This window comes from Octodon degus, unplaced genomic scaffold, assembly GCF_000260255.1.
Source record: "Octodon degus isolate 3935 unplaced genomic scaffold, OctDeg1.0 scaffold00065, whole genome shotgun sequence".
Lineage (NCBI taxonomy): Eukaryota > Metazoa > Chordata > Mammalia > Rodentia > Octodontidae > Octodon > Octodon degus.
This window is the reverse complement of record NW_004524641.1, coordinates 2,826,710-2,838,678: the sequence shown is the minus strand read 5'-3', so window position 1 is coordinate 2,838,678 and position 11,969 is coordinate 2,826,710. Positions and strand designations below refer to the sequence as shown.

Here is an 11,969-nt window from a genome sequence, read left to right as displayed (position 1 = left end):
TTTTATTTTTTTAGACAGGATCTCACAGTATAGTTCAGACTGGCTTGAACTTATATATAGCCCAAGCTGGAAAAATGAGTAATAATTTGTCACATCAAAGATTAGGTTTTTATGGATGAATTACAGTACAAGTATTGAGAGAAGTTTGAAATTGTCAGAGTTCAAAGTGTGGGATTATATTGTGCAAGTTTTGTAAGGGAAAGAAAGGCTCATTGTCTAGAAGGTAGGAATCCCTTCTAGAAACTTGATTTTGTCAATCTTTTAGCTAGTTGGCTTAGTAACTTTCTCTTTGCTGGGAAAAATACCCGGCACCTACATGTTAAAAGGGGGAAGGTTTTTTTTTTTTTAAATTTATTTCATACAGGGTCTCACTATGCAGCTTGGATTTGTAGTGATCTTCCTGTTTCAGCCTCCCTAGCACTGGGATTACAGGTGTGTGACCACGCCTACTTTCGGTGGCTGACTCTGTGCGGAGCCAGAATAGCATGCAATACTGAAGATAGAACTTGGGTCTTTGAGCTTGCCAGGCAGGTGCTTAGACCGCTGAGCTATCTCTCTGACCCCAGGAAAGGTATATTGAAACTCACAGTTTGTAGAGGTTTCAGCCTATAGTTGGGTCATTAAAAGGCAGGGCAGCATGGCAGGGCAGCATGGCAGAGCGGCATGGCAGAGAAAAAACAGTCCATGGTAGGGTAGGCAGAAAGCAGCTAGCACAAGCCTTCCTCTCCCTTTTATCCCATACAGGCTCAAACTTTTTAGATGGTGTGACTTGCACCTAGCATAGACCTTTCCTTTATCCACACTGAGAACTATGCTAAACCAGTGGACTAATTTAGTTATCACACACCCTTAATTCACATACCCTAAATCCAACCTCCTTCCCAAAGCCCCACCTATGAGGGCATGAGGCTTTTGCAGGGACATCTAGATACAAACCATAACACCAGTCATATTTAGGTAGTTGGCCTGTGCTAACAACCCTCATGAGTGACCAAAGTTAATTAACAAGCCAGTAGACTAATTTATGATGACAGATAAAATTGTTTTACCTCAGGGTTGTTTCATTTGACCAGTTCTCTTCATATGAAATAAAAGTATAGAGCTGGGGAGATAGCTTGGTGATCTAAGTGCCTGCCTTGTAAGCACAAGACCCGGGGTTTGATCCCTAGTACCACATACCGTGTTGGCCACTGAAACCAGGCGTGGTGGTGCATGCCTGTAATTCTAGCACTTAGGAGGCTGAGACAAGAGGATCACTATGAGTCTGAGCTGTGTAGTGAGACCCTGTACCAAATTAATAAATAAATAAAACAAATAATCAGATGAAAGTAGTTTGGAGAGTTTTATATTAGACAGAGGAAATACTGCATGATTTAGGTGTTGATAGTTGTTACACTATCAAAGCCTGACAGATTTCGTTAATTTTCTAAGTCAAATGTAGCAATCTTGGAGACATAAGATAGCAGCTTTAATTTTTTTTTTTTAGCAGTTTTAATTAAAAAATTGTTTTTGATGGAGATTTTTCTCCTTTAAGAATATATAAATTATTATGCTTGTAATAAGCTATTTAAATTAATTTACTTAATTGGAAAGGAATTATTTGCAGCCTTAGGTTGAGGCAGTGCAGTATACATTGTAAATTTAAGTTTTACTTGTTGATTTTGAGAAAATTTGTAGTAACTATGCACTAGACATATGATGTTTACTATCTAAGAAGCACCTACATTTTAAATTAAATTTAGAATAAATAAAAATTGAGCTTAAAATATTTTTTAAACTGAAGGTTCTAAGAATAGTATTGTATTTTTGGTAACAACTTCTCAAGTATGTATGTTTTGTTGATCAAGCTTTAGTATCTTTGTTATCACTTTATTTCTTCGCTTTCATGATTTCTTTTAGGTTATCCTGGTTTTGAAGTAAAAGAAGTATATGGTTGACTTTAATCAGCACAATAAAGGTGTTTTAATAATTTTTTTAAACTTCTGGATGTAGGACTACTTATGGGATTGATTTGAATTTAATTGATACTGAAGTTGGTTAGCTAGTAATCTAGTACTGGGGTTTAAGTTTCAAGCTTGTTCTTGCTTTTCAAAAAGTTTGAGATCATGTAATCCTTTAAAAGTGTTTTTAAGGGGGCCGGGAAGATGGCTCAGTAGAGTAAGCACTTGCCTTTCAAGTGCAGGGGCCTGAGTTCAATCCCCAGTTCTGCCCCTCCCGCCCCCCAAAAAGTTCTTAAACTGGCAAAAATTTAGTTGTCATCTAAGTAAGCTAAGTTTCTTTAAAATAGAATTTTGATTGTTGACAATTTATTTTTAACATTATTATCTTATTGAAGTATTTTTGTTAACTGAGGATGAAAGTAGGATGAATCATTTTTCTCTTCCTGTTTTGTAGTGACAAATACTGTAATTGGAAAGTGATGGTAGAAACTGCATTTATATCAAGATATTTGTAATTTATTACTAGAGTAATAGTGTCTAATGATTAATCTGTATGTAAACTGACTTGAGTGAAGTCTCTGATTGTAAAACTAAAGGAAAGAATCTTAATGGTTTTAGTAATAATACAAACCAAAATACTTGATTTTAAAGACTTGTAAATAGCACTTTTTGAGAAATATAAATAAGCACACTACATATATCATGGGAGAACACTGCCACCTTGTGTCTATGTGATGTTATTTTATGTCTCCATTTTCTTTTACACAAGCTGATACAGACTTTTTGCACCATTTGGTGCCATAATCATGTGTGTAAATATATGAAATAGCTTGTTTTACCTTTTTATGTATAAAGTCAAGCCAATTTTTTTTTCAGTAGGAAGGGTCTTGTATTTTGAAGACCTGAAGTGTGGTGTACTTAGCTCCAACAGTTGGAATGGCAGAGAGATGATACTGATTAATTGACCTCTGGGGTCAGTTAGGCATTGCATCCTATTTGAATCTGACCTACAGTTGGGGATTCTTTTATTATTCTTCATTTTAGTGCTTTCAGTGCTTTAGGATTAGTTTGAATGGCAGAATTGATTACACTGTAGGGAGGTATAAGTAATCTGGCCTATTGAGATGACCATATTCCTTCATTAGTTTATTTTTTCAGGTCAAGTGCACAATGACCACAATAATAACATGGAATGGTGTTTTAAAAAAATTACTGATGTTGTGGGAGAAGTTCTCATAAAAATTAGTTTGGTTACCTGGGGGGACGACCTGTAGGGTTTCAGATATTCTCAGGAGATGACATCAGCCTTGGATGCTCACAGCTGTTTTAGTTATGTAGCCATGGTTCTCCTGGAGGAGCATCTTCGTTTGAAAAAGCCGTTGAACTGGGTGGTAAGGATCTTTTTGGCTTTTGAATTCTGGTGTGTAAAGCTTTTAAAATGTTAATAATAGTGATTGGGAATGAAGCTCAGTAGTAGAGTGTATGAGACCCTGACTTTGATCCCCAGTATACCATTTCCTTGCAAAAAAAAGATGTCACTATAATGACCTTCAGTGTACTCATTTTATATAGGAAGTTATTTAAAAATTTGGTGTAATCACAGGGTTATGTTTAACTATAACAGCATAAGTAATTTGAGGGGATATATGTGTATAAGATTTTAAAACTAGAAACTCAGGAAATTTATCCATGTTCATCTAATAATGTCTGAGGTACTTGAAGACACCAGAAATTTTGTTTTGGGGTAATTTAAATATATGCCCTAAGTCATTTATCACTGTATTGGGTCCAAATACATTTCAGAAACCTACCTTTCATCCTCTAGAATGACTCCTAAATTCATATAGATATGGGGGGGGGGCCTGGTCATAGGTGTGTTAGTAAGCTTTCTGTTGCTATAATAACTACTAGAGAGGTAAATCAACTCAATAAGGGCAAAGGTTTATTTTAGCCCATAGTTTTGGAAGCTTCAGTCCATGGCTGAGTGGCCCTGTTGCTTTGGGCTTGTGGTTAGTCTGTTCATCATGGCAGTGTATGGTGGCTTGAACTGTTTACCTCATGGCTGGGTCAAAGAAAAGAGGCCAGAGTCCTGCAGTTCCCATTCTAGGGGGCATATCCACAGTGACCTTGGACCACCCCTAGGTTCTCTCTCTTAAAGGGGGCCACATTCTCTTGATAACACCACAGCCTAGGGGCCAAGACTTAAGATGTGGGCCTCTGGGGAATTTCCTGATCCAAAGCATGGCAATGAGGAAGAATTTTCTCTTGGGTAAAAAAGGAAAAGGTGCATTGGCCACACTTTGAACAGTTGGAAATTCTTTCTGATTTTGGAAATTTCTCACTTTGGAAATTTAAGGTCAAAGATTTTTTGCTGTGATATCTCTTCATTTCATAGTGTATAGCAGCGGATACTTTCTCATCTTGATTTATTTCCTCATGGTGTGCTGAGTGTGCCTTTGTGACCAGGTTTTGCATTTTACTTTGGAGCCATCTAGGAATAGTTGTTTCAGATTCTAGAGATAATTTTCAGGAAGATATTTTTCATTGTTAATCTATGTACAGATGCCAAACTTAATATCTACTGAAATGATTTCCCAGTACTTGGTTGTTGTGATGCCAAAGCAAAATGACTACTTTGTTCTGCATTTATTTTGTATAATGCCAAACTACTCCTTTGTAAAAGGGAAAAAAAGCCTCTCATAATGCATGTTTAAATTCACTAATTAATAAAGTACATTCACATGAAAAAAATCTGTGGCTATATTAGAAAACATTAAAGATATTAATGTATTAAAATATACATTATCCCAATGTAACTCATTATAGAAATATAATTAGTAAATTATGTTTCATAAATATGTGGAGTGTTTAGTCATTAAAAAAAAAAAAGAAAAACAAAATGGACGATATTGATAACCTAATCTTTTTAGAAGTGTAATCTTAGTGGTTGTGGTAGTGCACTCTTGTTGTCCTGGCGCTCTGGGCGGTTGAGGCAGGAGGCACATCAGTTTTAGCAGCTTGAAGACAAGACCCTATCTCAAAGTAAAAAATAAAACCAAAAAGGACTAGGTATGTAGCTCCGTGCTAGGGTCCTCAGTTCACTTCCTAGTAACACATGCACATGCTGTCTGTCTCTGTGAAAATGAATGTGTCAGTGGCGATGTTAGTTTACGAGATTTTTCTGTGGAGATTTTTCCAAAAGTTTTCTTTCTAAACCTCTCTTTACTATACAGTAGGAATGTTTTGGGATGAGAAGAAAACACTAGGCATTAACTGAGTCATTGACAATCTAGTCTCTGGATTGTTATTCTTGAAATATTTTGAACAGTTTGTTTTTATATGGGAATTGTATGTTTGTTGTATGGGGGTTCCAACTTTAAAGAACATCCTACTTGCTTTGTTGCAATTTTATATGTAGAGTGAGATTTTAATACATATCTAGTCACTTGTATTTGGTTCAGTTTTATGTTCATTATCCGCTTGTTTGCAAAGCCTCTGAACAAAAATTATGATTGTAATAAATTTACTTGTCAGTTATTTATTTCTTCTTGAGGATTATGAAAATTCAAAGAACACTTTCTAATGAATATATCTCTGTTCATTTTAATTTTTAAAAGAGTTGAGCTGTCTAGGTATGGTGGCTTGTACTACTGCAGCTGCTGTTTTTTAAGTTTTAATGCATTGAATAACTCAATGGGTAGAGAATAGGTTTTCATTATCAGTTGCATAGCTAAATTTGTAGTGAGAAAGTTTACCAACAGTTTATTTCAGTAGCCAAGATCACACTAGGGTATGATGTGAACACATAACAAAGACTTAACACTGTATGTCAGTGTGATTGCTTACTGTGCTTTGCACAAACGCAGACCTTTCTGTTCCTGTGAGATTTGCGTAATTGCATGACTGAATCATTGATTTTGATCAGAATGATTTTTGAAACTATGAAGTATTTCCCGTCACTGAGATTTTTATTAAATGTTTTTACTAGAGGACCTACCTTGTAAAGTGGCTGCCATTAAAACAGAAGATTTTTTTTTTTAACGTGCACAAAGTTTTGTTTCCAGTTCAAGTGAATTTTTAGTTTTAATTGAAAAATTTTAGGGGGACATACTAAAATTTAAAATTAATAACATGTATAAAATGAAACATTCAAACTCTTAATATCATCTTCCTTTTTAATCTTTTTCTTTTCTTTCCTTTTGAATATAGCCTTCTGATGCATGTGTGGTTTATCAAAATGATCCTTTATTTAGAAATATTATAGTAAATCTTTTAGTATGTGCTCATTTTATTGAAGTGGGCATATTAGTGGGTACTATATTCATGGGCATAAGGACTTTTAAATAATTGTGAAAATTGATATCAAAAAATGTAATCTTGTTTTAGAATCTTTAGCTTAGGTCTTATTTATGTGTCTTCTTCTCATTAGGCAAGAAGTCATGAAATGGAATGGATGGGGATATAATGATTCCAAGTTCTTCCTCAATAAAAAGGGCCAACTTGAGTTGACTGGGAAAAGGTAACCTTGGTTTGTTTATTATTATTTTCTCTTCCTATAAAATTTTTAAACATGGGGCTGGGGAGATTGCTCAGTAGAGCAAGCGCAAGGGCTCGAGTTTAATCCCTGGTTCCACCAAAAAAAAAAAAAAAAAAAAAAAATTAAACAAAAAATACAATAATGAAAATAATATGATGGACCTTCCTTTAAAAATTATTACTATTTTCATACTTCTTTTTTCTATAATATTTTAAATTTTGACATTGTCATGATCCTTGTATTTGTTTAAAGAAAAACAATACAACCAATCATGTAATTATCATACTTCACAAAATAATGAACATTTTATAATATCTATTTAAACCATGTTCATATTCTGCTAATTCTTTCACAAATACTTTTTATAGATAGTATATTTGAATCAGGAGACAAGCATGATCTATAGTCACCTTACTACTCAACCTCTATGCATCTGATTTATTGAAAGTAGCTTCATGTACAAGTCTGGTAATTTACATCTCAGTGTATATTAAGTCTTTATGAGTATAAATAGTATTTTAAAAATTAGTTTCTGAGGTATATTAGGAAAGAAATGATGAAAGATACCTTTTGATAGTTTTCAATTTCTGAGATATTTCGGTAATGTGTTGATAAAGTTATAAAGGCTATATAGCTTTTGCAGGGGCAGTTAGTATAAATATGTGATGAGTGAATACTGGCTCCAAAAAATAAAGAATTGAGACTAAGTGAAAAATTGGATCAGATGAGCTATGAATCTATTTTATTATTATACTTTGATTTAATATATTTTGGGCAGTAATACGCTTAGGTTAATTTTTTAAAAATTGTGTGTTACTATGATAAAATGTCAGCAGGGAAACTTTTTGGGAGGTTATTTCTTTTTATTTGCAATATAACTTCCATTTTTTGGATTTGTATTTTGTATCTGAAGTAAAACATCAGGAGTATAATTAGAAACTTATTTTAATGAATATATGGAGATGTCCATTGTCATTTTTCATAGGAAAAATAGATACTGTGTGTGTTCTCTTTTTCATCTTTATAGATACCTGGGCAAGATGCAGATAGAGGCTTAGTTGAAAAATTTTCTAACTCAGGAGAAAGGCATTTCTGATTAAACTTAAATTTACTAGTGGTCTAGATCTTAAGTCTTTTATGTTTGAAATAGAATAGTGAGCAAGATATTAGACACTTATCTCTAAAGCGTGGTTTTTCAGTCTTTTGGAGAAAAAAATCTTATGAACTTAGAAGACCTACTGTCTCTCCTTATGCACAGTTCCTCATTTCTCTTTATTAGGATCTTGAAGGTATAGCATTTTTACTGTTTGAAGGGAGCAGGTTGTCACTTGTTTTGTGTTTACCACAGCATCACTGAAAGCATCAGATGCCTGTAGTAGGCCTCTATATTGCACTCTGGGTAACTTATTCATTTATAGTAGCAGTGTATTGTCATGAGTGATTGGTCACAGAAAATACTACAGACAACCACACCTTAATGGGTTCCATAGTTTCAGAATCAAGTTTTTATGTTAGATGTTGTAGCACTTAATTTACCGGTTTTCCTGGAAGTGATCAGGCTGTTGAGAATTAACACATGGGCCACATTTCTGAGAGTGATTTTACAAATTAAGAGTCCGAGTTATTCATTTATGATTAGATTATCCCTACTTAAAATTTGCAATTCATTTATTGTTTGGAGAATATAAATTTAGAGCAGAGGATTTGATGGTCCTGATAGAGATTTTTATCCAGGCAGTAATAGCACCGGAGAATTTGTGTGTTAATTTTAGACATTAGAAGATCACTGCCTCTGCCACTATTAGCAGAATAAATTCCTTAGAAGGCTTCAGTTTTTTTGCAACTTGTCAGAATCAGTGGGAGAAAGAATTTGGGTGCTTCTGCTTCTAAGAGCATACAAGGGAGACCAGGAAAGTTGAATAATAGCTGGCATATTCACCTTAATGGATGATAGGTTTTGCCTACCTTCAAGAATCGTATTTTCCAAATCATAGAAAATATCTAATATACAATCTAGTATGCAAACAATTTAGTAACTAAAACTAAATAATTGTATTCAGTTTGCATTTTGGTATTTTTAGAAGTGCCATTTTTACTATGTTACAGACAGGATAATAAACTGAATTGAATTGAATCACTACTTGTTCTAAATCTAGTTTGTTTCCTGGGCATGATGAGTAAATTAGTAGGCTTCTTTGCTTTTTATTAGAAAACATCTGCAAGCTTTCTTTTTGAAAGTCTCAAGGATTGAACCCTGGCCTTATGTATATTAGGCAAGCACTCTACCACTGTGTTACATCGTTAGCACACCTGAGTTCTTTTTAACTGAAAAGGGCAGTGACTTCTGGAGTCTCTCCTCCATTATCCACTTAAAACATATTCAACAAAACAGAGGGCTTCATAAGATTTTTTTCTCCAAAAGACTGTGAAAAACCACACTTTAGAGATGTGTCTAATGTCTTGCTCACTATTCTATTTCAAACATAAAAGACTTAAGATCTAGACCACTAGTAAATTTAAGTTTAACCAGAAATGCCTTTCTTCTACATCCAAATAGCTCAGCAGATTAAAGCGCCTGGTTAGGCAGACATAGCAGCCAGGGTTTGATCCCTGGCCTGCCTTGCTGCCCCCCCCCCCCCCCCCCCAACCAGGGCACACTGAGGTGGTGATTGAGACTGGATGTGGTGGTGTGCCTGTAATCCCAGCTCTTGGGAGGCTTAACACAGGCCGATCACTACGAATGCGATCTACATAGTGAGACCCTATAGACCCTTACTAAAATAAAAAACAAAACAAAACAAACCATATTCAGCAAAACAAAAATAGTAAAAGGAGGATAAAAACTACTTCTTGAAAAAAGTTTCCTTTGACTTTATCTTATACTATGTACACAGATCAACTTATGGATTGTAGATCTAAAACTAACTATAAAATTTCCATCACAGAATTCTTTTTCTTTTCTCATTAACTTTATTGGAAATCAGTAATTATATAGCATATTAAAAATTCAGACAAATATTGAAATGTGAAAGAAACAAGATGTAGACAGAGTAAATTTTAGAGAAATGTTTCTGAGATGAATACCTAGCATGAGATTAATAATAGATTGCACATTGTAAATAATTTACAAACTTAAATGAATATAACAATAAAAATTATCCAAGATAAAAATGAAGAATTTACAATGCTTGTCATGTCATATCAATTACTGCCATACTGTCTCTCAAGTAAATGTTTAAAAAATAACAAATGAAAACAAGAGACAAGAAAAAAAATGTCATAGGACTGTCCTGCTACAATGCTGTGTATGGTTAGATTTCTAAATTTCTGTGTAAAAAAATGTAATTGTTTATTCCAATTTTTAAAAATGTTTTTCTAGTTATTTTTTCTTCACATTCTGTAGGGATTTAAAGTTTAACATATCAATACTTGATGGAAAATACCAATTCCGTGCTATGTCTAAGATGTTTGATATTCACACAGATAGTGAGGTTAAGCTCAACTCCCTATATTATAGGATAATAATGTCATTAAGCTTCTCTTCTGGAGGGTTAACAACTTAAGTTTGCAGACTAAAAATTAGAGCAAAAGAAGGGCAGCAAGGACAGCCAACATTTTGGCCCTTGCCTTTCAAGGTCAGTGAGGACTCAGGACCAAAGAACTTGTACTGTAACATCTTGTAACTCAGTGATGTCCCATAGTTTCTGATCAAGGAGATTGTAGAGCCACAGAGGAAAGTGATTGATGATATGGAGTGTGCCTAAGGAGAGCCACATGGAGAGAAAACTTTCTCTCAGGCTTTCACAGAGAGCAAATTGGTCAAGCAATGGCTGTAACTCATCCACATGGCTGACACTGACAAAGGATCTACAACTGTGATACAGGGCTTCAGGGTAAATCCTGAAGGGATTTGACTGACCTTGTCAGATACAAAAGTTACATTTTTTGTTATATAGGTCTTGCTTTGTCTTGGTCTTAACCATCCGGCAGAAAAGTATAAAAATGAGGTATAAAAAGTAAAGCCATATTAATATGCTGAGCTATAAGCATATAGCTCAGTTAAGTCAACAACTTCTGACATTGCCAGTCCTATGGATAACCCACTACTATTATGGACTACTGGACTATATTGGATTATTTTGAATTCATGTACCTACAATATTTAAATGGCAATGGAATACCCATCTGACAAAACTAAACAAAAAAAGGGGATAGAAATGAAGGACTATTTTGTATCTGTATATACAAAATAGGATAGATATATAGCTACTTTCTCTTAATTCAATGAGAAGAAAAATTTATACTAATAGTGTTTAGACAGGATATCATGTCTGCATCCTGTACTATGGATAACCACTACAAAGACAACAGTATGCAATGTAGTAATTATTGAAAGTGTCCTATTAATCGGTTTTGAAGCTGTCTCATTGCTATTTGTTTCTCAATAAAATTAATAAAAAAAAGAAAAAAAAAGAATTTACAGATCATTTGTATAATAGTTCAGTTTGTGCCAAAATCAAGAAACTTATATTCATATAATTAAAATTCTCAAAGAAAAAAGGGTAGGGAGGCCAGGGAGATAGCTCAGTAGAATAAGCACTTGCCTGGCAAGTGCTAGGTCCTGAGTTCAATCCCTGGTACCACAAAATAAATAAATAAATAACAATAATAAAGGAAGACTATTCTCTTGGAAAAAAAAAGGGTAGGCAATACATATTTAAAGATTTAAAATTTCTGAATTTTTGAAATTATAGCACCACATTTCCAAGAAAAATGAACCTTTTGCACAAGAAACTTGGATAAAATCATACCAAGATACACAAAAATGAAATTGTCCAAAACTAATTGTAAAGAAAAAAAAGCATATGCATAAAAATATGAGCTATGGAAGAACATGATTAAATAGCATCTTATTCCACATTAGAAAAAAAAGAGTGAGTAAGAAACTAATTAATTCAAAGGACTGAAAAAAAAACCTGTCCTCATTGAGTTTTATGCTTAGCAGACATACCTTTGAAAACTAAAAGTAAAGAATTTTCCAGTTATACAAACTTGAAATATTCTGATACCTCCAGATGTAGCATATAGAAAATAACAAAGAGCATAATCTAGAAGGCAAGAGAAGTTGCTGTATGGTCCTGGATAAAGGATAAAGAGCTCTCAAAATGGTAGTTATGCAGGACTATATAAAATATATTAAATGAACCCTTTTAAAAGGTCATTGAAGATTTATATAAAACAGTAACAATCTTATGTCGTGTTATATATATTTTTCATATATGTGTGTGCATGTATGTGCATAAAAGATAAGGAAGAAGTAATATAAAGTCAATGGAAAATGGAAAAACACCTTTTAAAGTTTCTAAACTAGGAGAAAATATACCATGTCTTATAAGTAGATTGTAAATCAAAGATACAGTATAAATCTTAAACCAAAAATTAAGATTAAACAATAATCAGAAAATTAAATATTAATTAATTAAAAATTAAAT

The 11,969-nt window shown here is 33.7% G+C and overlaps 1 protein-coding gene across 1 annotated transcript in view; it reads left to right on the top strand.

Annotated features, from left to right (window-relative positions):
• The window catches only part of Agps (alkylglycerone phosphate synthase), a gene marked incomplete at its 5' end in the record, with an annotated part of 138,312 nt that overhangs the window by 18,908 nt on the left and 107,435 nt on the right, over positions 1–11,969 (top strand). Inside the window, one exon of the mRNA XM_023719180.1 lies at positions 6,370–6,459. Within this exon, the coding sequence (XP_023574948.1) occupies positions 6,370–6,459 (90 nt within the window). The remainder of the gene's footprint in view (positions 1–6,369; positions 6,460–11,969) is intronic.